The following is a 25,440-nucleotide window of genomic DNA, read 5'->3' as shown; positions in this document are numbered from 1 at the left end:
TACTGGCCAGTGATTCTCAAGTGTTTAACCACAAATCATAAATGAAGTTTCTATTTTATTTTTCTCATGAAATCCTTGTGTTTGGAAGATTTACCAAATAGTGGACCTTTATTTAATGATTTATTTACCCTCTAAAATATAAAGCCCAAAATAAGGATATTTTAGTTAACCTTTTCTTATCAAGGGTGTGTGTTTGTGTGTCTGTCTGTGCATGCACATACACACACTTATTTTGATTGAAGTGGATCAAATCTTATTTTTGTTTTTCCAGACTTTAGAGGTCCGGATGCTCTAAGTTCTAAAGTATTGCTCTCTATATAAATGTCCTATAGCAGGGGTGGGCAACCTTTTTGTGAGTGCGTGCCAAAACCAGCAAAATCTCTGACTCAAAATTCTTCTGCGTGCCAACCCTAATTTTTTGAGAACATGTTACGCCTACTTGATATCTCTTAAGGTGTTCGTATGTGAAGAACCTTGAAGAAATAATAAAATTCATTTGAGCGACAAAAACACAGTATATGATGATGAAAAATACATTTATTTTTTAATGTATACATGTACACTGATAGTCCAACAGAAAACTTTATGACTCCGTTTGATATTATCAGTGGGACTTTTGCTGCTGCATCACTGATGACAGAGATTTTACATCAGGTTTATATTTCGTGACCTTCAGAGATATGCAGGAGCTACTACTTTCATCCATCAGGCTACTCCTATTATGAGACTTAACAAAATTCATCACTGAGAACAAAGATTCACAAGCGTATGTGGATGAAAACATGGAGAGTAACGCTGCTGCAAAGTTTTTTAAACAAAAAATTTTCTGGAATGGCATTCCAAGTCCTCAATAGTTCGTTTTTGATACTTCTCTCTGGTAATTCCTGTCTCTAATCGCTTTTTTTCAATGTTTTCCAAGTCAACTCTAAGGTCAATAAATTTCTGCTTCCAAATTGAGCTACTCTGAAATTCAATCAACTGCATTTCAAAGTCAGCCATGTCTATCCATGCAAACATTTGTAAGTTTAGTTCCTCCAGTTTCATGCTGTCTGGAAACCTCATGAATTTTGCTGTCTCTTCCAGTTCTCTGAATTTCGCAAATCTTGAGAAGAACTGCTCAATAGTTGACTCGATGATGTTTAAAAAACAGTTTTTGAAGGCTTTGACAGTCTGTTCTGTCATCTTTTGGGAAATCTTTGATGTGCCTCTTGAGGTTTGGGAAATATCTAAATCTCTCACCATCCACATCCCTCTTAAAGGCTTCCAGTTTCTTTTCAAAAGCCTTTATGTAACCAAAGATAACATCAAGTGTCTTGCCAGTTCCTTGTAATTTAACATTTATGTCATTCAAATGTTCGCAAAAATTGTAAATGGAAGATTATAAGAGAGGGTTTCACGTGCCAGCAAAAGTTACTGGCGTGCCATGTTTGGCACGCGTGCCAGGGGTTGCCCACCCCTGTCCTATGGTGTCAAACTGAAATAGATTTCTTCAGTTACACAATTAAGAGTATAGATCTCATTTTAATATATGAAGCAGTATTATTGCTACTTTCTAGAGAATTCAGCCCTGTGAATTATGACAGTTCTACTAATTATCTTTGGATTAGAATGTGAAACATTGTGTCACAAATGTTACCCCCCAAACTTTGCCTATTTAGAAGTCAGTATTCTTACCTACTTACAATAGGTTTTGTAAAAATGGTAGAATTTTCAACTTTCATGATATAATTTGATGTATTTGTGAATTTTGGGTGATTTGGAAGGTTTTTTGACCGTTGAGTCATCCTGGTCATTTTGATGGCCTGCCACTAAGTTGGAAAGGATAGGTCAGACAACTGTAGATTTAAATGTGACTTACTTTGTAAAAGACAAACATAAAGTTATTGTCCAAATAATGTAGTGTTCACAAAATACTGGCCTTCAAGATGGTTTTAATTTTTTTTTGTATTATCACTACCAATTCTACTATCTGCCATATTAAATAATAAATATTTGTATATAGATCTATCTCTTCAAAAACTTATATGGCAAATTTGATTATTTTTCACCTGAGTCACCAATATTTCTTTTCATAACCATCATTCCAAAATATATAACAACAAAATAAAAGATTATAAGGAGATAGAGAAACTTTAGGGAATAAACTCCTTTCCTAGGACTCATTATTTAAGCCTATCCTTTAGTACATTCAAATACAGTTTTAATAAAAAGGGCAAACTAAGGCCTTTGTAACTATTAAACTATTTCTTTTGTAAAACTTCTCTGTTGTTTGTAAGTATGAAAACGTCATAATTTGTTTTATATAATCAAATCTATTGAATAGTAAAAAGTACTCTCTTTGCTATTGCATTTGGATTCTGTTTTGATAATCAGGCTTGTTTTTACTTATTAATAACCTAACATGCCTTCAAATTGTTTTGGTCCACAATTATATATGTTGTCTTCTAGTTCCTCACATTAATAGATATGAAATCTTCTTCAGATTATCATAGATCAAATGTGAACAAAGGAATGAATGTTGAAATCATTTTGTAGGTTGGATAAATGTGAATATGCAACATTAATTATTAATCCTACAAAATGCTTACCTCCCTTCTTATTCAAGATATACTTAGAAATACAACGATAATTTAACTCTCTAATCTCTGTTAGACATAGGAAAATTTGCTGCAAAAATTAATATTTAAAACTTTTGAAAACCTTGTTTTCTTAATTAGCTCAGGCTGCTATAATAAAATACTTGGTGCCTATAATAAAAGACTGGGTGGTTTCAACAACAGACATTTATTTCTCACAGTTCTGGAGGATGGGAAGTCTGAGATCAGGGTGCCAACAAGATTAGGTTTTGGTGAGTTCCCTCTTCCTAGCTTGCCAAAGGCTGCCTTCTAGTTGTATCTTCACATGACAGAGAGGAAACTAATGTCTCTTCCTCTTATAAGAGGACTAATTCCATCATAGAGGCTCCACTATCATGACCTCATCTAAGCCAACAACCTTGAGAGGTGTCTATCTGATTACTTTCCAGAGATATACCTCCTAATACCATCACCTTGGAAGTTAGGGCTTCAACATGAGTTTTAGGAGGGTACATTCAGTCCATAGCAAATATAAATTATCCTTTGACTTCTCTCATAAATTATTAGTATTACTGTTCTGGAGTATTTAATGTAGAAAGTGGGAATTAAATATATAGGATTATAGCATTAAAATTAGGAAAACTCAAGATTATTCTGATTCCTCATGTCTACATGAACTGTTTATTTATTAAACATTATTATTGAACCACTACTATGTTTGAGGCACCGTTACACATACTTAATATGAATCATTGAACAAAGTTCTTGCTCTCATAGAATTTACATTTTAGGTATTAAAATAACATCATCTATAAATTCACAGAAAACCCTAATGGCTTGCAAATAAAAATTTGATATTTCCTAGAGTTGTTGTATTAAATTGCTCTATAATACAAGCCAAAAAAGCACCACAGAATATAAGAAGATAACATTTGGAGTTGCCTATTTTCAACTTTAGTAGAACTTTAAAACCCTGAAAGCTTTCATTAGATTCTATGAATTGTATTAATTCTGGCTTCTAGTACAAAAAGTATACTGGGAGAGGGCCAGGAGTAATCTAGAGATTTTGACTCTGGTACTATATTATTAAGTCAGTGATGTTGAACAACTATTTATGTCTTAATTCCCTCTAAAGAAAAACATATCATAGTCAATTTATGTAACTACTATTTAATAAACACTTGACATGTGCTGAAGCCACTCTGCCAAATACCACATGTATTATCTACTTCTTATAACCACTTAGTGATTAGGTATTGTTTTCCCCATTTTCACATGAGAAAATTGAACTGCAAGGCTGGATATAAAGTTTGGGCTCTTGTGACTCCAAAGTCCATGCTTTCAGCAACTGTATAGTATTGTTTTCCAAATAAATTATCTTTAAGCTCCCATCGAGCTCTAAAATTATAATTGTAAAATAGTCCTATTAGTCTTTTGAGGATATTTAATGTATTAATCTTGAATCATTGAAATCTCTTGCTGATCATTTCAGTTATATTATTTTTTCTATTGATTTCTAAAGAGAGTGGAGGGAGGGAGGACAGGGTGAGAGAGATAGAAAGAGAAAGAAACATCATTGTGAAGAGAGACATATCGATTGGTTGCCTTCCACACATGACCCTACTGGGGGTGGGGAACCTGCAACCAAAGTACATGGCCTTGACTGGGAATCAAACCTGCAACCCTTTGGTCCACAGACCGATGCTCTACTAATGAACAACTGGCCACAGCAGTTATATTATCTTAAAATTAGCTTTAATCCCCTTTATTTAAAGTTCAGATGTGTCTGTATTAATTCTAATGTTGAATTGTGTATTTTCAAACATCTGTGTTACAGTAGGATGATGTTTGTATTTTAAACTGTTTCTCTCCCCTGCCTCTTCTTTTTTTATAGCTACCTATACTACAGAAACATGGAGTAACCCATATCATATGCATAAGACAAAATATTGAAGCAAACTTTATTAAACCAAACTTTCAACAATTATTTAGGTAAGATTATTGCTCTTATTTATTAAAATGTTACATGTAGCAAACATGTAATCTGGTTTTTAATTCAAGTTGATTTTATTATATCAGACTTTCTTCTGTACATAGAGCTGGGTTGTACAGCACATCATTTTAAAAATAGATGTCCTTTAAAATATTTTAAATAAGTAATTCATGAACATAACTCAGAATTCTAAAGGTTTGAAATAATATATATGAAAAGTAGGTTTCCCTATTCCTATCCCCTAAAGACTAAATTCCCTTCATAAAGACATCCAATTGTTACTTCTTTTTGAGTATCCTTCCAGAGTAATGTTACATATATAAGCAAATTCCTAAGGTAAACTATTTTTTTACTCTGGCTTTTTAAAAATTGTATATTTTTTGGAAGTTGCTGCATATCATTACTTAGAGCTGCATTATTCTTTTTTAAAAAAAATATTTGTATTGATTTCAGAAAGGAATAGAGAGGCAGAGAGAGATAGAAATATCAAAGATGAGAGAGAATCATTGATAGGCCACCTCCTGCATGCCCCCTACTGAGGATCGGACCACAACCCTGGCATGTGCCCTTGACCAGAATCGAACCTTGGACCCTTCAGTCTGCAGGCCGAAGCTCTATCCATTGAACCAAACCAGCTAGGACCTGCATTATTCTTTTTAAGTTGTACAGTAATCTATTGTATGACTACACTAAAATTTATTCAACTGTCTCCTATTGTTGGACATTTAGATTGTTTCTAGACTTGCTAATATAGCATATAGTCAGTTTCCCTGTACATGTCATTTAATTCATATGTAAGTATATCAGTAAATTTGTAGAAGTGGAATTGCTAGATATGAGCATTTAAAATTTTAATAGGTGCTGCAAATTGCCCTCCAGTGAGTTGGATCCGTCTGCATTTCCACTATGAAGTATATGAGAATAACTCTTTTTGGATCTCTCTTAAACAGAATTATAAAGCATTAAAAATTTTTCCAGATCTCCTGGATTAAAATGGTGTTTCATGTAATTTTAATTTGCCTATCTTATTTATCTTACAGTGAGTGCTGTTGAGCATCTAATAATCTATAATTTCTTTATTTTAACTTTATTTTTAAAATTGAGTATACTACAAGCAGTACAACAATGGTATATAATGAAAGTAAGTCTCTTTCCTCCTCTAAACCCAGATACCTAACTTCTCTCCGGGAGGCAGCTACTATTAAAACTCTTCCTTGAATATCATTCTAGAGATATTCTGTGTCTATATAAAAGCATATATGTTAAAAACATTTTAATGCTCTGCTTTATTATTTATAAAAATGAAAGCAACCTGAATATCCATTAGTATAAGACTTTGTAAAATATATTGTGTGAACATACAATAGAATACTGTAACCATGAAAAAGAATGAAATTTTTCTGTTATTATGCTACGTGAAATAAGCCAGTCAGAGAAAGACAGACATCACATGATCTCACTTATATGTAGGATCTAATGAACAAAATAAACTGACAAAATAGGACCACAGGCATGGAAGCATGGAACAGACTGACAGATTTCAAAGGGAAGTGGGGAGGGGCAACAGGAAGAGATGAACCAAAGAACTGATATGAATATATGCATAACCCTCAGACACAGACAATAGTGAGGTGAAGGTCTAGGGTCGGTTGGGAGCAGGGTGGAGGGGAGCACAGGGGGGAGTAACTAGGGGACATTTGTAATACTCTCAACAATAAAAATAAATTTTAAAATATTAAAATATTTATGTATATATTGATATGGAATAATCTCTAAGATTTATTAAGAGAAAAATCAGCCTGGCGGCATTGCTCAGTGGTTGAGCGTCGACCTATGAACCAGGAGGTCACAGTTCGATTCTCAGTTAGGGCACATGCCCGGGTTGCAGCTTGATCCCCAGTGTGGTGCATGCATGAGACAGCCGATCCGTGATTCTCATCATTGATGTTTCTATCTCTCTTTCCCTCTTCTTTTCTTCTGAAATTGATAAAAAAAATTAAAAAAAGAAAAACCAAGGTATAGAACCATGTACACTCTCAGTGTGTTTAAAAATGTATACAAGGCATTAGGCATATAATGGGTGTCCCAAAAAATGTATATGCACTTTGAATGGTTATAAAGTCAGTGTTTATTTATTTATTTTTTTTTTCAGAGAAAAGGGAGAGCGGGAGAAAGATCGAAACATCAATGATGAGAAAGAAATCATTGATCAGCTGCCTCCTGCATGCCCCACACTGGGGATCGAGCTCACAACACAGGCATATGCTCTCACTGGGAATCAAACCCGTGATCTTCTGGTTCATAGGTCAAAGCTCAACCACCGAGCCACGCTGGCCCAGCATAACGTCAGTGTTTATTAACATACAGTTCATTTTCAAAATTTAAAAGCTTCTACAGAAATGAATAATTTTTTGTCAATGCCTGTTTTCAAACTGGACTGTTCTGGTCCAGGCACTGCTGATAACACGAACCAGTGGAATCACAAACATCAAAGAATTGGAATTTCATTCGGAATTTGTGTGCCTTCAATTTGTCAGCTATTGCCGATTTTGTAACATAAACTTTATCCTGTCTGTATTCCCATAAAAACAGTCTAGTAGTACTTTAGGATAAATTTTCTTTGTTCAAAGCTTAGTCTGGCTTCACCTATTATTTCAAATCAGGTAAACCTGAAAAGGAGTGAAAATTAAGTGAATTATCAGCTGTTAAAGTGTATATACATTTTTGAGACATCCTATATATTTTTGTATCTGTATAGAAAATTTCTGGACTAAGGCTAGAAACTTGACAGTGATTGCTTTTCAGAAGGGAAATTCAGGGTCTAGGATGGTAAAGGGATCTATTTTTCATTGCAAATATTTTTTATACTGACAGAACTTTTGACTGTGTGTACACATTTCTCAGTGAATAAGAATTAGTTTTTAAAAATAAATGTCTATGTTTTAACAATAAAATAGATTGAATTACTTCTAATTGTAAAATAAACACTTGTCCTTTATAGATACTTTGGAAAAACTGAAATGATATCAAGAAAAAATATTTAAAAACTCATTCATAATTCCACAACCTAGATGATATACTTTAGTTAACATTTTGTTATATTTCCTTCTAAATATTTCTTTATTGTATATGTGTATTATGTATATACACACATAGACTTATGTATATTAAAGAAAATGAATGTTATCATTTTACATTTATTTTTAGTAACCAGAGCAGGTTCTTTATACTAATGGAAGAACCCTTTCTCCTTAGTCTGAGTATTGGCTTATAGATTGACTAGAGACCCAATGCACGGATTTGTGCACTGGTGGGGTCCCTCGGCCTGGCCTGTAGCTCTCTGACCTCCCCCGAGGGGTCCTGAATTGCGAAAGGGCACAGGCCAGGCCAAGGGACTCCACTGGTGCACAATCAGGGCTGGGAAGGGACTGCGGGAGGGCTCCAGGGTGTGTCCGGCCCGTTTTATCCAGTCCCGATTGGCTGGACCCCTGCAGCAAGCTAATCTACCGTTGGAGCGTCTGTTCCTTGGTGGTCAGTGCGTGTCATAGCGACAGGTCAAATGGTTGAATGAACGGTCAGACACTTAGCATATTAGGCTTTTATTATATAGGATAGTTCTAGTAGTGGTTTTTTTAAAAAATATATATATATATGTTAATATATTTTTATTGATTTCAGAGAGGAAGGGAGAGGGAGATAGAAACATCAATGATGAGAATCATTAATCAGCTGCCTCTTGCACGCCCCCTACTGGGGATCAAGCGCAACCTGGGCATGTGCCCTTGATGGGAATCGAACCTGGGACCCTTCAGTCTACAGGCTGACACTATCCACTGAGCCAAAACAGCTAGGGGTACTAGTAGTTTTTGACATTGAAATTAGCATATAGTAAAATATTTTAGTTTAACTCTGAATTAACATTTTCTCCCCTGAAGCAATGTTTTATACAACAGGTCTACCTAGTCATTCTAAGATACTGTTGTCAGAATCCTTACGGTTTTTACATTGGATTATCCTTGGATCCTGAGCTTCAACTTCTCTCTGATATGCCCTGAATTTATTGTTGTTTTACCATTAAAGAACTGTAATTTTTAAAACAATACTAACTTTAAAAATTAATTTCATAACTTTATAGTTATGTTAAGTAAACAAGTTAAGTTGGATAAATTAGAAATGGAAGTTTTTCACAAAATAAAAAAAAGCCTACCATATTACTAATGTGTTATTTTAAATGTTTTCCAAAGCATAAATTCCAGGACAGGTGGTCTCTTGACTTTTTGCGCTACTGAAGGTTAGTTCAAACAGTGAATTTTTTACTCTTGGCTCCATCAGACTGCCTTTTATTTTGATTAGCTCCTTCTCTTTCAGACTTTAGGCTTCTTCTTTTTGGGTGGGGGGAGGGCGCGAAGGGGCGCGGGCGGCCGCGGGATCCGGTTGGGCTCCGGGTGCCCCGGCCTGGCCCCACCCTGCGCCCAATCTAGGCTTCTTCTGAAGTGCTCTCTGTAGGGTTGTAAGGAGGAGTGGATTACAGGACCATTCAGAGAAGAATCATGTAGTCCTAGAGAAGTAGAAATAGAAGAGTAACAATAATGAATGTAGGCACTTTTTGTCTTTATTTTCTAGGTCCACTCTAATCTGGAGGAAGGTCTCGTGATTTTTCTATTTTAACCAGATAGATTTTTTAAAATATTAACATATCAGAGAAATGTTCACATGTATTATTTAAGGCTTTAGATGTTATGTATGCTGCCCAACTGCCGTTGCTCAGTGGTTGATTGTCAACCTATGAACCAGGAGGTCACAGTTCGATTCCTGGTCAGGGAACATGCCCGGGTTGGGGGCTCGATCCACAGTGGGAGGCTTGCAGGAGGCAGCTGATCAGTGATTCTCTCTCATCATTGATACTTCTATCTCTCTCTCTCCCTCTCCCTTCCTCTCTGAAATCAATAAAAAAAAAACAACACATATAAAAATAATGTTATGTATGCTTCAAGCAATATATAATCTATGGTCCAGTTCTTGGGAATATGATACTTTGAAAGTTGTTTTGCATTCTTTTTATGGTTGTCTAGAAATTTTCAAAGTTAGGTTTTTAATACATAAAGAGAGTTTTGTCTGAAAGTGTGCTTATCACAAAATATTCTATTTTCAGATATTTAGTCTTGGATATTGCAGATAATCCAGTTGAAAATATAATACGTTTTTTTCCCATGGTAGGTATCAATATTTTAATATTACTTAAAATGTATTCATAGTTTGACCTCTTAATTATGGTCTGAACTTTTTCTTTGTTATGGCTGAATTTGTGGTGTTATATATGTTTTTAAAATTTGAGAAATCACACTTTGAAATTATTAAATTAAATTTTAGCTCCTATATAACTTTTAAACTTCAAATAGTATTTGAAATTATCTGAAAATTCTTGACTTAATGTAATTATTATTCATATAAATTAGCAGGAAATTGTTTTCAATATATTTTGTTTTACTGTATGTATTTTATGTTTATGTTAATCTATATGTTTTATTATAACACATTGTCTTTGCCTTCAGACTAAAGAATTTATTGATGGGAGCTTACAAACTGGAGGTAAATAATATTTACTTAGCTAATGTTTATATTTAGATTATTTGTTTAGTTAATTTTTTAGTTAGTATTCATTTTATTTATTTATTTATTTACTTATTTATTTTTAATCCTCACCCAAGGATATTTTTCCATTGATTTTTAGAGGGAGAGGAAGAGAGAGGGAAAGACAGAAATATTGATGTGAGAGAAATCCTGTCTGTTTTATATCCTAAAATATACAACATCTATTGGTTGTCTCCTGCACAAGCCTCTACTAGGGCCCAGGCCAGGGAGGAGCCTGCAACCTAGGTATGTGCCCTTGACCGAAATCAAACCCAGGACCCTGCAGGCTGACGCTCTATGCACTGAGCCAAACCAGTTAGGGCAGTTAGTATTCATCTTAAATTCAGAATATGAAAGTTGTAATTATATATAATGCACTGTTTGCAAGATTGTGTTTTCTTTACTTCTTGTTTTGTATTTTTCTATCAGAATAACTATTTCTTTTTTTCAGGGAAAGTTCTTGTCCATGGAAATGCAGGGATCTCCAGGAGGTATGAAGTTAGAGATAATTTTTTTCTCTCTAACATTTAATTAATGAGTTGTGTTTTCTGTTTTTTGCTGTTGTTTTTTCTAAATTTTTCCCCCCCTTTTCAGTGCTGCCTTTGTTATTGCATACATTATGGAAACATTTGGAATGAAGTACAGGTAAGAAAGTACTCAGAAACTGAGCCACAATTTAAATTATTATTAATTTAATGGAGAAGTTGGGAGTTTAAAGTTAATATTCTTTTGATTTTGTTATCTAGTCATGTTTGATTAGGCAGGCTCTTGTACCAGCTGCTTTGTCTCTTAACCTTTGTAGCTTGTCTCCCTTATCTACTTAAATTTTTTGTTTTGTTTTATGGAGGTACTGTTATTATTATTTTAAGAAGATAGTTATAGTTAGAATCATCCATGGAAGACTATTTACTGCTAGGGAATTGGTTAGTATAAGTTTTAAAACACACACAGATGTTACTGCTTTCCTTCTTTAAAAGGCTAATTTATTATGTTTTCCTTTAACAGTAGTTGGATGAAAAATTACCTAAAAATTGTTTTAGCTTCTCTTCATAATTCAGTGTAGTCTTTCTTATCCAAAATAATATTTTCCACGCATATGCAACGATAGAAAAGAAAGAGGAGAGGTCATGAGCCTCTTGGCCCAAAACAGAACATAAACCTGGCCATTGTGCAGTGTTTCCTTTGTTAGTGTGTCTGGTTGCACAAGTTAGAAATCTTGTAATCATTGATACCTTCCCCTCTTTTATTCCCCATCTCCCAAACTGATCTATTAACCAGTCTTGTCTGTTTTATATCCTAAAATATACATTGAGTATCAATATAGCTTTCCTTCATCATTTAATCCCCCCAATCCAAGCTCAGTTGTATCTTCCTGGATTCCTCCAATAGGAGCCTTCTTAGTGGTCTCCTGTATTCTTTTCTCCAGTCTGTTTTGTTCTTCACACTGTACTTGGAATGATCTTTTCAAAAGATAAATCTGATCTAAACATATAATCACCTTACCCCAAAAAGCTTTCAAAGGTTTCTATTCTTAATAACTTAATCTAACAAATGAAACTTGCATGACATGCACCCATCAACCTCTCCATCATCTTCTTTTTTTCAATATATTTTTTTATTGATTTCAGAGAAAAAAGGAGAGGAGAGATAGAAACATCAATTATGAGACAGAATCATTGATTGGCTGCCTCCTGCACGCCCCAAACTGGGGATCGAGCCCACAATCTGGGCATCTGCCCTGACCAGGAATTGAACCATGACCTCCTGGTTCTCAGGTTGATACTCAACCACTGAGTCATGCTGGCTGGGCAGCCTCTCCATTTTTATACCATGTTCCCCATTACTCTCTATTTGAGCTATGTTCAGCATTGGATCCACATACCTGACACATAATAAACATTCAAATGCTTGGGGGTTTTTTGTTGTTGTTTTCTTGTCAAATGACTTTACTTGAGGCAACAAATAAAATATAACTCAACAGGAAATATTACACTTGGAGGAAAAATATAGGAAAAAAAACACCTTAAAGCCAAACATTCTTTCCAAGGCATAGCACTGGCATTTCCAGATTGACAGCAGAATGAGTATGTTTCCATGAAGCAAAATTGTGAGTCCAAAGGCTAACTTTGAAATAGTTTTCCACTTCAACTCCATTTCTCAAGGCTTAGGGAACGATGCTTATGGTGTTTCTCAGGGCCAGGTAGCCAGTGACAACATAGGATGGCAGCCTGTGAATGCAGGGAAAGTCTTTCATGGTGTTGAACCGCAGATTGCTCTGTGGGTCACTGTAGTTGGCAAGAAGGACTAAAACATCAGAATGCTTAGCTGGTTTGAAGGATGGGGGAGCATCACTACTGAAGTAGATGGGATTGTTCAGTTGCCATGGCAGTGCCCTTTCAGAAATGAGAATTTGTTAGTTCTTCCAAGTTCTGTTCTTGCCAGCTACACCACCATGGCCAGAGGGCACAAAGTTGGGATCCTTAAATGACAAAGGTTTCCAAGTTTTCTCTGTAGGTCCTATGCTAAAATCAGAAGGCACCGTTTTCTTCTCACTCATGGCTTCCATGCTGATACCCTGTGCAAAGCTAGAGGTGGACACTTTTTCTTCTTACTGGCAATACTGCCCTTATGGGAATGATTGCTGGCCTCCTTTTGCTGTTCCGGGCTACCCCCCGGGATGGCAGTGGTGGTCACAGTTGGAATTGGAGCCCCCCCTTTCTACCTTGAGTCTTCTTTGTCCCCACTCCCACCCCCCAACTGCTTTCCCTGTGAAGGCCCTGGACTCCTCAAGTGCTTATTTAGTGTTGTTTTTTTCGTATCCTTTGTGTTTAAAATGGATAAGTTTGCTTATAAGTATCAGTTCTTAAAGGAATATTATTTGAATACAGATAATTTATTTTATTTGAAAAATGAACAAGCATTGGGAAACTTTTATATATCCTCTTTATTATTTGGTGTCTTGTCAGTAATAATATGAATAGTGAAAGTAACTTCCTTTTATCAGGTCTCTACTATGTTCCAGGCACTGTTTCCTAGGCGTTTTTCTCATTTATGCCTCATAACAGTGTGGAAGTAGATATACTTCTCATTGACCACTGATAACATTGTGAGCATGTACGATGTGACAGGTGCTCTATACGGTGCTCTGCACTTACCTCCCATCTTCTCAATAGCCCCCCAAGACAGGTCTTACAATGATACCATTTTATTGTGATTAGTCTGACCACGCTGTCGATATTTCCACTACCACTCACTACCTCTTTCTAGTACAAGCTATAGGATTATGATTTCCTATTTTAGATAAATATTTAGATAAGTTTCTATTTTAGATGAATTATCACAATTAAGATTAATTCATGAACTGATAACATCACTTTAATTTTCTTTTTATGTTTTCAGAGATGCATTTGCTTATGTTCAAGAAAGAAGGTTTTGTATTAATCCTAATGCTGGATTTGTTCATCAACTTCAGGTAACTTCTCTTTTCTCCCCTTTTTAGGCAATTAGAAAGTAGGATAACTAAAATCTTAAGTCCGTGTAATTTAGGTGTAGAATTTACTTTGTAAATATTTAAAAATTGCCATAATCTAATTTGATTCTTCAAGTTTGCATTTATATTTAAAAGAGTTTTCCTTTTTTAAAAATTAAATTTATAGGGGTGACATTGGTTAATAATATCATATAGATTTCAAGTATACATTTCTTTTTTTTAATATATATTTTATTGATTTTTTACAGAGAGGAGGGGAGAGGGATAGAGAGTTAGAAACTTCGATGAGAGAGAAACATGGATCAGCTGCCTCTTGCATGCCCCCTACTGGGGATGTGCCCGCAACCAAGGTACATGCCCTTGACCGGAATCGAACCTGGGACCCTTCAGTCCACAGGTCGATGCTCTTTCCACTGAGCCAAACCGGTTAGGACTCAAATATACATTTCTGATACAGAATTGCTTTGACTATTTGGGGTCTTTTGTGGTTCCCCCACAAAATAATTTTTTATCCTATTTCTTTAAAAAATGACATTGGGATTTTGATGAGGATTTCATTAAATCTATATATTGCTTTGGGTAATATGGCCAAAAGAATTTTCTTAAAAACTGCTATTACCAGCCCTAACCAGTTTGGTTCAGTGGATAGAGCATTGGCCTGTGGACTGAAGGGTCCTGGGTGTGATTCCGTTCAAGGGTATATACCTCAGTTGCAGGCTCTATTCCCAGCCCTGGTCAGGGCACATGTATGAGGCAACTGATCTATATGTCTCTCTCACAGTGATGTCTCTTTCTCTCCCCCCCCCCCCCTCCCTTCTCTCACTAAAAATCAATGGAAAAATATCCTGGGGTGAGGATTAAAAATAAAAAGGGCTGCTATTATCAGAAATAAAGATTAAAGACACATTGTTGAATATAAATATAAATAATTCATGTTAGAAATTTCTTAGAAATTTCTTCAATTTCTTTCTCCACTTTGTTCACACACATTGAGTTTTGATTCTAAGTATGCTACATACAACTTCTTAAATTTTATATGCTTTATCTTTTCCATGATTTTTCAGATTTTGTTGTGCCTAGAAAGATGCACTAAAAAAGATAAGATTTTTTTTTTCCAAGAAAGAAAATCATAGGTTGAAGAATGTGCTCTGGCTGATTCCATGAATAAATTTCAAATTTAGACATCAAGTGCATTATAACATAGATTGTCTCAGTTACTGTACCTTAAATTTTACCTCAATTTTGTTTGTTTTTTTCATCCTCACCCGAGGATATTTTTCCATTCATTTTTAGAGAGAGTGGAAGAGAGAAGGGAAAAAAGAGAAAATATCAATGTGAGAGAAACACATCAATTGGTTGCTTCCTGCATGTGCCCTGACCAAGGGCCTGGGCCGGGAAGGAGCCTGCAACCGAGGTATGTGTCCTTGACTGGAATTGAACCCAGGACCCTTTGGTCTGCAGGACGACGCTCTATCTACTGAGCCAAACCAGCTAGGGCCTCATTTTTGTTTTCAATTTACTATTAATTTTTACTTCATGTTTTAAACAAATAATTTTGTTATTTTTAATTTTTATTGGTTTTTAAATCGAATTTATTGGGGTAACATCTACACTAATAAAAGAGAAAGATGCAAATTAACCATCACTTTGTCAATCTGCTACACCCACCAGCCAATCAGGAGCGTGTATGCAAATTAACCCAACTAAGATGGCGGTGGCCACGGAGCTGGAGCGAGCAGGAGGCTTGGGTTGCCCCTGGCGATGGAGGAAGCCAAGCTTCCTGCCTGCCCTGGCCCGGCCCTGGGCTCCGCTCAAAGCTACAAAGTTTCAATTATAGAAAATAAATAAATCCCAGATACCTGCTTCCAGCCTGCCCTGACCTCCGCTCAAGGAGGCACTGAAAAAAAAAAGAAAAAGAAAAAAAGGAGAGACTGGGAGCTTGGGTCACCAGGGGGCATGGCCAGCCTGAAAATGGCCATCAGCCCCTCACCCAGGCTGGCCAGGCACCCCAGTGGGACCCCCCCTCCCCCACCCTGAAGGGGCTGTTGGCAGCCTGAAAATGGCCCTCAGTCCCTCACCCCGGCTGGCCACACTCCCATGGGGTGAGGGTCCCCGCTGGGGGGATTGGCCAGCCTGAAAGCGACCCTCAGCCCCTCACCCAGGCTGGCCAGGCACCCCAGCGGGACCCCCACCCTGATCCGGGACACCCTTCAGGGCAAACTAGTCGGCCCCCACCCATGCACCAGGCCTCTATCCTATTTAATAAAAGGGTAATGTGCACATTGACCATAACAGCAGAACGACTGGGAATGACTGGTCACTATGACACACACTGACCACCAGGGGACAGACACTCAATGCAGGAGCTGCCCCCTGGTAGTCAGTGTGCTCCCACAGGGGGAGCTCTGCTCAGTCACTAGCCAGGCTGACGGCTGCCAGCACAGCGGTGGGTGTGGGAGCCTCTCCCGTCTCCTCAGAAGTGCTAAGGATGTCCAACTGCAGCTTAGGCCTGCTCCCAGCTGGCAAGTGAACATCCCCTGAGGACTTCCGGGCTGCCAGAGGGATGTCTGAATGCCAGCCTAAGCCCGATCCCCCAGGGAGCGGGCCTAAGCCAGCAGGTGGACATCCCCTGAGGGGTCCCAGACTGCAAGAGGGCACAGGCCAGGCTGAGGGACACCACCCCCCCCAGTGCACAAATTTTTGTGCACCGGGCCTCTAGTTAATAAAATTATACATGTTTCAGGAATACAATGCTATAATACGTCATCTGTATATGTATTGTATGTTTACCACTCCAAATCAAGTCTCCTTTCATCACCATTTACCTCTTTACCATCTTCTACCTCTCCCAACTCTTCTTTTCCCCCTGGTAGTCACCATATGGTTGTCTGTCTCTGAGTCTTTTTTTTCTCTTTTACTTCATTTAAAAGAGAAACAGTGGTATCTCTTTTCTCACCTTGTTTGTGTAAAATGTTTTTTATTTCTTCCTTATAGTTATATTATAGAACAGAAAGTTAACTATAATTTATTAGTTTCTTTGCCTTTTAACAGTTGTGTAAAAACATCTCTTTTTAAACTGATTTGAAAAAATAATATGCACTCATGGTTTAAAAATTTAAAATTCAACAATGCCTAAGGAGTGTACAATGAAAAATAAGTCTCCCTAATAGTATATCTTAGTATATCATTCTGAAACAGCATGTATAGCTCTATCTAAAAATTATTTTATATGTATATGTACATATATAACAATTTTATATGACCACTTCCTTTTAACATGGGCCTTTAGATTGTTTCTAGCCTTTGATGATTATAAACAGTATTGGAAAGAATAGGTGCATCTCTCTGTGAATATACCTGTAAGACAGGGGTCCTCAAACTTTTTAAACAGGGGGGCCAGTTCACTGTCCCTCAGACCGTTGGAGGGCCGGACTATAGTTTTAAAAAAAAACTATGAACAAATTCCTATGCACACTGCACATATCTTATTTTGAAGTATAAAAACAAAACGGGAACAAATACAATATTTGTATTTGCATGCGGCCCGCGGGCCGTAGTTTGAGGACCCCTGCTGTAAGATAACTGATCAGAGTGGAATTGCTGGGTTAGAGGGCACTTGAAAGGTGATATCAAATTAACTCTAAAAAGACTGAAGTAATGTAAACTTAACACACCCCAAAACAAGGAGACCTGTTTCGCCATCCTCTAAACAATACCAGTAATCAAAAGTATTTTAACAAACTTTTTGGTTATTGTCATATTGGTGGTAAAGTGCAATTCCTTATTGTTTGCCCATTTTCCATACAGGTTGCAGGTCTTTTTCTCATTGGTTTTTTAAGAGCTCTTTTAAGGAAATCTGTCTTTAGCTAATTGATTTGAAAAGCTATTTTTATTATACAGTGAATTCTGTTCTGTACTTGGGTGTATTTCTGGACTTAGTATTCTGATCCATTGATCTGCTTATTGCTCTACCTGTATCAAACAATTTTAAGTACTATAATATATAAACAATTTATAGTATGACTCAAGACCCCCTCATTATTCTTCGTTAACTTTACTGGAAGAAGTTTTATAGTTTTTAATGATATATTCACAGTTCAGAAAGAAATGGCTCCATTAAATTTTTAGTCTTCTACTTTAAGAATATGTTCCAGTTATTCAAATCAGCTTTTATATCTTTTAGTGTTTTAAAGTTTTCTCTGTACAGAATATATGCATTTCTTATGAAATTTATTCCTAGGTACTTTTTTGTTCCCATTATAAGTGAAATTGTTTCTTCTCCCCGTGTATTTTCTATTTGCTTATTTGTATATAGGACAGCTACTAGTTTTTATTACATTTTCAGTTGGCAACCTTATTAAACTCTTATTCTAAGAAATTTTCTAGTTGATTAACTTAGCTTTTAATCTCATCTTCAATTTATAATTTGCCACTTTGCTAATTTTATATTGCTTTCTCATTGAATTTTCATTCTATCAGAACAATAAGTAATAGTGGTGAAAGTATTGTACTTGTTATCCTAATGCCCCAATACATATTAATTGGTAGTTCAGTGTGTGATACCCTAGCACAGTGATGGTGAACCTTTCGAGCTCGGTGTGTCAGCATTTTGAAAAAGCCTAACTTAACTCTGGTGCCGTGTCACATATAGAAATTTTTTGATATTTGCAACCATAGTAAAACAAAGACTTCTATTTTTGATATTTATTTTATATATTTAAATGCCATTTAACAAAGAAAAATCAACCAAAAAAATGTCATAGGTTCGCCATCACTGTCCTAGTGCAAGCTATTGGCCTGCCTTGATTTATAGTCTCATCAGTAAATGTGACATTATGAGGTAAGAATTTTAAGCCTGCATTTCTCTTACAATAAAATGGTACCAGATTTTTTGGTATAAACTTAAGAATACTAATAATGTACACATCAACCACTGTTTTGGGTATCCAAGACTTTAAATGTATATTGAAGTTAATTAAAATTATATTTTAGGAATATGAAGCCATCTACCTAGCAAAATTAACAATACAGATGATGTCACCACTCCAGATAGAAAGGTCATTATCTGTTCATTCTGGTACCGCAGGTAAGGGTTTTTTCATTTTTGAGAAAGTTGTGGGGAGAAAGATGATAGTACATGAAAGGTAGAAAAGAATCATATTTTGCTCGTTACAAGTTACACTAATAATTTAAATTGTTTATAAAAAAAAAGAATTTCAAATTTTAATTTTATATGAATAAACATGTCTTATCTGCTGTGTGCACACCACTAACTGGTTAATCAGTGTAAGCTGATTAGAAGATCAAATTTCTACTTGGTTTCATTTTAAATCTCTAAGTAGTATAACTGTGTTGCCACTTAGATTAAAATAATAAGAGAAGTTTGATGAAGGGGTGATCTTATTAAGAATAAATGATAGTTAATAAATGAAAGTATGTTTCAAGCTAGAGTGATTAATGTCAACTACCTCAAGTTTTTCTTTTGCTATGGATGTTCAAGCCCTTCTCCTTTCCCTATTTCAGAGTCCTCGCCCATTTTCAAAGGTAATGACTCAAGCACACACTCACAATCTTTTAACTTTCACCTTCCTTCCCAAGATCTTGTTACACTTGTTTGCTGTTCTTTTTACTTTACTGGAGCACTCATAGAATTTGCTCATTTATGGTGTTTCTCTCCCAAAGTTCATTTCATTTTCATTAGAATCAACAGCCTTATATGATAGGAAGAACAGGTTACATTCCTACTGTGTTTTTGGCTGGAAACTGAGCACTTGTGATCTGAACCACAAGTCAGTCCAGCACTTTCTTCACTGTATTGCGCAGCCTGTTGTGACAGTTTTATATATTCATCCTTCAGGCTCAGCTTCCTAGTTGTCATTAACCCTTTTTAAAAAAATTTATGATTTTTAGAGAGAGAGAGGGAGACATCAGTTTGTTGTTCCAATTGTTTATGCATTTATTGGTTGATTCTTATATGTGCCTTGACCAGGGATTGAACCTGCAACCTTGGCATAACAGGACAACCCTCTAACCCACTGAGCCACCCGGCCAGGGCCATTAACTGTTTTGTTTGTTTTTTTTGCTACCTCCATCTAGTTGTTATCAAATCTGCTAGGGTCTGTTTCCTCAGTACCTTTAAAGTTACTTCCCTATTTTATAGTATTCCTAGTCTCCATCTAGTTCAGGCCCATGTTGGCCTCCTATCCAAAGTCTTTTCGTTTGGTCTGTTTGAACATTGTGACCAGACTCATTTTCACTAAAGATAGTTCTAATTGTGATATTTTTCCTGTACAGAAGCCTTCATAGGATTAAGTCCTACAGAAGAAAACACAATAGGTAGTGTCATAGGTAGTAATTAAAGTCTCTTCTGATCTTTTTTTGCACCCCTCACTGTTGCTCTTTTTTCTTTAAGCCTCACTGAGGATGATTTTATTTTTTTGAGAGGGAGGAAGAGAGAGACAGACTGACATTGCTTTGTTGTTCCACCTATTTATGCATTCATTGGTGGTTTCTTGTATGTGCCCTGACCAGGGATCGAACCTCACCCTTGGTATATGTGGACATGCTCTAACCAACTGAGCTACCCCGCCAAGGCCTGTTTCTCATTATTATGCACTCCATGATGGTTTTCTTCACCTCTTTTTTTCCACCTAGAATCACATTTAGTCTCTCTGTTCCTATAAACTTAGTTCATGCATCATCTCAAGAAAACATGATGATTAACTTACTCTTCCTCTAATCCCATCATTGAAACTGCTCTATCTATACTCCTCACTTTCTGCCTTGCATTAAGGTTATTTGTACCTTACCTCCCTTAGTAGAAGGTACAAAAGTAGAAGGTGCAGCACCTTCTCTGACACTCAGTTGCAGCAGCAGTACTTAGCCTTGTCTAGCATGTTTTCTTCTTTATCCCACTGTCTTGGTTTATATTTCTGTCCTTATTTGATTAATCTTATAGTGACAGATTAATTTCATGTTGGAATCTGCCCTCTGAATTAACATTATTACTGTGATTTAGCACAACTGTTAGAGCATAAATTTAAGGCCATCCCATTGTTAGGCATATAATAAAGCACCACTTTACTAGTCATTGTTCCCTAAAGTTTTCCTCCATTGAGATTCAGATTTTTTTTATTATACCTATTGGCCTTATAGTGACAGCTTTGATTCCATGTGGAAAATTTCTGTACTAGCAGACTCTGATGTGAAGAGTGGATAAAAGAAAATCTCTGCTTTATGTGCTGCATGCTGTCCTTTCTCCCAGCTCTAGACTTGTTGATAATAAAAAACACAGCTTCAGTGGAAAAATATTTTCAGCAGCATCTATGAAAGCAAAGATAATTATATCTGCAAAATAAAATTGTACAAATTTAAAATTAATTTCTTAAATTTTATGTCCTAAGTCACATGATTATGATGCCTAAAAAAAATAAACTTGATAATCAATTGTTCTGTACCATTATCTCTAAAATTTCTATTTCAAACTACTTTAAAAATTAATGTTTATCATTTACAACACCTAAGACATACTTAATTCTCAAGAGGGAAAATGTATTCTGTTATGAAGATACAAAGTTATTTGTGTAATTCATAACAAGAGAATTTACTAAAGTTTGCTGAAAGTTCAGTCATGGAATTGTCTTAGTGCATATATACATGGCAACACTTCAGTAAAAATGAAACTTACTAGGTATAACATTTCTAATAAATTTAAGTTCCCATTATATGTTATGTTCATGCAATACATTTAGGCAGTTTGAAGAGAACACATGAAGAAGATGATGATTTTGGAAGCATGCAAGTGGCTACTGCACAGAATGGCTGACTCAAGAGCACCATAGAGGATGTGAATTTCTATGTGGGAAGGAGGAAACACTAGAGACAATACTAATGTAAAGTGGTAAAAACACAAGTAGTTTCTTTTCAATTATATGTTGCTTCCAGATGTGTTTCTCTACAACTTATTAAGCAACATTGTAAGATTTCTGCAATAGATGGCACTGATGGTTTTACTCCTTTTCTTTTTCTTAACACTTTACAGTTTTATTATAAACTAAAATTTTGGACTTGCAAAGAGGTATTATTGCAATAATGCACTTTTCATACTTGAAATTTATTTGTATGATATAAAGTTACTACTTTAAACAAAATGCAAAGTTAGGGGAATTTGTTTATAAAATTTGGGTAATTTATAACAAAAGAATTTCCTAAAGTTTGCTAAAAATTCATTTTGTGTTCTATATATTACATTTAAAAAAATAATTTTACAGTTCAATTTTATGATGGAGCCTCTTACAGAAACATTAACAAATGCAGGAACCTGTCACCTTTCTTTTTTATTATAATTAAATAGCTTAATTACCTTTTTATTTTTTAAAACATCTCCATCCCTTATCACTAATCTTGAAATCATGACAATAAGCCAACTATTCTTACTTTAAGATGATCCAAGTATTGCTTCCTTTCCTATTACCTTTCTAATTTATTTAGTCTATAGAAGAAATATATTTAATGAACAAAAGATGCATTGCTTTATACCAGATGCTCAAAAACAAGGAGAGTGTTAGATTTTCAAGTGATTTTCTTTTCACATTTCTTAGAAGCCAAATGTTGTGTTTGTTCTTTTTAGAGTTGCTTAGCCCAATTTTTTGTCCAAAATGGTTCTAAATAGACTATAATAAACCAATGTAGCACCATTTTTTTCCTAAATGAATCCCAAAAAAGAAAAGTGCCTTGCATCATTAAAAAATAAATAAATCCTCATGACCTCTAAATGAGTATGTAGAACATTGAAAAATTTTCAACATTTTTCTTTAACTTTTTAAACCCATAAATTAGTTTAAACTGAAAGTCTGAGGCTTGAAGAAACTTCAGTAAATAATTTGGGGAAATATTTACTCCTTTATTTTATATTATCCTAAGAATTCTTTGAGGTTGTTCTGGCTCAGACAGCTTTTCCTTGAAGATGCATTTATTGAGGAAAATGATTTGTGGGAGAATTTAGTGTATTTTAAATTCGTGTATGAATCAGTTCTTTACATTGAGTTAATCCAAATTTGCCCTATAATTTGCATTAGCAAAGTCACTTTATGGATCCAATTTCTCTCTATTTTTATTTATATATATATATATATAAATTGTTTTAACAAAAACACTTTTGCTATTTTAAGTACAATGTGAGGGAGGAGTGTTTTAACTTTTTATAGTTGATGATTTAGGTTAGCACAAACAAAACTCCTTTCTCCCTTTTCTCAGTCCTCTCTTGAGGTGCTTTACTGATGGGAATGATTTCCATACATTCCCTTGGTACCAAGAGGTACTATGCAAAGTGACATTACACCAAGTTACTTGCTAGGCTTTCTTCCCTAAAATGTAATAATACAGTAAAAGTGTGTTTTATCAAGCATAGCAAGAGTAAATTAATTAAAATTGCTTTGTTAATAAGAGTCAATTCCTGTTGACCCAGGTGGTATTCCTCTTCTGATTTCCCTTCCCTTTCCCTATTTTATGACCCTGAAAACAACATGTTAATTCCATTGTGGTCTGTATTTTGTTGTGTGATTATGTCATTTGGTGTGGTTGGCTAGTTGAGTCAAAATTTGCACTGAGTGTTCAGAAATTCCAGTTGGTAAAGTGCCAGATAACACAGCTTCCCTGTAAATAGATCACTATTGGATAAGTCAGCAAAGATCTCTCTTGTAATCTAATAATATATGATGCTTCATTCAGCAGAAAGTCTGCTCAAAAGGATCTTCATAGTAGTACATTTAGGCTTTAAAAATGAGGTAAAGATTTTTAAAATTAGTTTCTTAGGTATACATATCCTCTAGTAGTTGGGCCAAAAAAATACAGATTTAGTTATTTATAGCTGATAATTTTCCATTTTTTCTAACCACTATAATTTTTATGTTCTCACTAAAGTGCCTGCCCAGCACTGTACATTAAAGACTCTCTATCACAACACTAGGAAAAGGGACTGTCATGAGTACAATATCAATGTGGACAAAATGATGTTATTCTTTCCTTCATGTAAGAACATTGCAAGTTCATTTTATCTGGGATCCGTTCTTCCACCTAATGTTTAACTGGTAGCTCTTCCAGTCTTTCTTCTATTTAGTTCCATTTCTGTGCTTTATTTCTACTGATGTTTTGTGATAGTTAACTATGATAAATTTAACCAATCATGACTTATTTTCTAGAATATTTGAATAATGTATAAGTGGCATAGTTCCCAATTTTAAACATTAAATATGTCATCTGGGCATAGAATTTAAAGTGAATTTGCCTCAAAACATAGGACAGCTGTTTTATTGTCCATTTTGAAAGTGAGAAACTTAAATATTGAAAATATTCAAACTGGAATGGCAGTATTCTAACCTAATATCAGTTAATTGGTTTATATTATTTCATCTATTAGATATTTTAAACAGCAGTTACTTTTATTTGTATCTACTCTATGGTGGAAATATTAAATCGTGATAGCTTTTGCTACAAACTCTCAACCACTTAATTTTTAGAGTAGAATATGTATTTCAGGGGGATTTTGTTTCAGCTGAATTTAGAAGTAATGTCAAAATGTTAAGCATGTCCTTTTTAAGAAAATATAAGGTTTCTAATTGTCTTATTACCCTGGTAATTCAAGTGAATTAGAAGTATTCAACTGCAATCTTGAATTATAAAGTTGGGATGCATATATATGCATATATATCAGAGTCTCAACTGATGTAAAGTAAATGAGCAGTTACCTGGTGAATTCTCCCCCCCCAATAACTGGCTTAACCCACACTTCCACAACAAACTTAGCTTCACTTCACTTCAGTATTTACTTTATTGTTGTTCATTGAACAGTGCTCCAAAAAGGAAACGTTAGGAAATAGCTGAGAATTATTAAAAGATTTTATTTTATGTTTTGGTCAGAAAAATGTTTCTAAGGTCTTTGAATGCTGGATTTCTTTGTCTTACCCATCCATGGCAGCTAAAAAAAAAAAAAAATCACTCAAAATATTCAGGTTTACATGTTAGCTCTCTTTATAGGGAGTTGCCATACCTCACAATTCAAAGTGTATTCTATAGATCAGTACATTATACTGACATGTAATTGCAATTTACTATGCAGCAAAAATTCAAGAAAAATAACCTACAGTGTCTACTTACCTTTGTATAGGCAATTGCTTAAGTTACTCTGCTTTTAACATTTGTACTTAGACAAAATGCTTATGTATGTATAGGAATGTCACAGTGCGAAATGCTGCTAGCCCAGATACAAAGTATTAAAATTATTTTGTGAAGATTGGTGGTTGTATTAAAACTATTGTGCCGTTATACCTCAAAACGATTGAAAAGTTCATTTATACTGCTTATGCCTCAGAACTTCTTTGTTTAGATTGTTGGCTTCTAGGGAGAAGTAACTTAGTTTTATTCCCACAGATTAAGGAGGATAAATGAACATTGGAAATTGATAAGCACTTAAGAGTATCTTCCAATACATTGTGGACACACACACACACACACAAACTATGGTCAGTAATCAATGTAAGGTGCAAATTTCAGCTCAAGTATATTTTTAATTGATCAAGTTTAAAGTTGGGAGTGAGGAAATTCATCTCTAAAAGAAATGGTAGGTGATCTATGCAGTTTCCAGCCCATTAAAAAAATACTTCTTGCTTTGTACCTCTTCCCCTCATTAGTCCACCTACATACTATTCTTCATCAAATATGCCATTACTACACCAATATTTTAGATACCACTA

The 25,440-nt window shown here is 35.2% G+C and overlaps 1 protein-coding gene, 1 long non-coding RNA gene and 1 pseudogene across 14 annotated transcripts in view; 1 reads left to right on the top strand and 2 right to left on the bottom strand.

Moving 5' to 3' along the window:
- STYX (serine/threonine/tyrosine interacting protein) overlaps nt 1-25,440 on the top strand; it is a 65,868-nt gene that overhangs the window by 16,016 nt on the left and 24,412 nt on the right. For 4 of the 13 annotated variants that reach the window (XR_002831238.1, XM_023760776.1, XM_023760780.1 and 1 more), the window contains exons 4-10: nt 4,471-4,568; nt 9,722-9,782; nt 10,122-10,158; nt 10,652-10,691; nt 10,795-10,845; nt 13,600-13,672; nt 18,683-18,776. Coding sequence is in view for 12 of the 13 variants with exons in the window: in XM_023760776.1 (XP_023616544.1) it covers nt 4,471-4,568; nt 9,722-9,782; nt 10,122-10,158; nt 10,652-10,691; nt 10,795-10,845; nt 13,600-13,672; nt 18,683-18,776 (454 nt within the window). In the remaining variant the exon portion in view is untranslated. Of the gene's footprint in view, nt 1-4,470; nt 4,569-9,721; nt 9,783-10,121; nt 10,159-10,651; nt 10,692-10,794; nt 10,846-13,599; nt 13,673-18,682; nt 18,777-19,213; nt 19,235-20,845; nt 20,921-21,441; nt 25,023-25,440 lie in introns of those variants that run through there. The other 9 variants (XM_023760777.1, XM_023760784.1, XM_023760786.1 and 6 more) reach the window with 6 other exon arrangements.
- LOC111827610 lies at nt 6,963-20,947 on the bottom strand. Its single transcript, XR_002831239.1, has 3 exons — nt 20,831-20,947; nt 8,777-9,127; nt 6,963-7,238 (listed from the first exon to the last, which is right to left on the bottom strand). It is a non-coding gene; the product is annotated as an uncharacterized LOC111827610 (long non-coding RNA).
- LOC106698529 lies at nt 12,007-13,579 on the bottom strand (annotated as a pseudogene).

The sequence above is a fragment of the Myotis lucifugus genome, unplaced genomic scaffold (genome assembly GCF_000147115.1).
Source record: "Myotis lucifugus unplaced genomic scaffold, Myoluc2.0 scaffold_191, whole genome shotgun sequence".
In the NCBI taxonomy this organism is placed as follows: domain Eukaryota; kingdom Metazoa; phylum Chordata; class Mammalia; order Chiroptera; family Vespertilionidae; genus Myotis; species Myotis lucifugus.
Note: the sequence above shows the minus strand (reverse complement) of the source record. Positions and strands in the feature narration are given on the sequence as shown.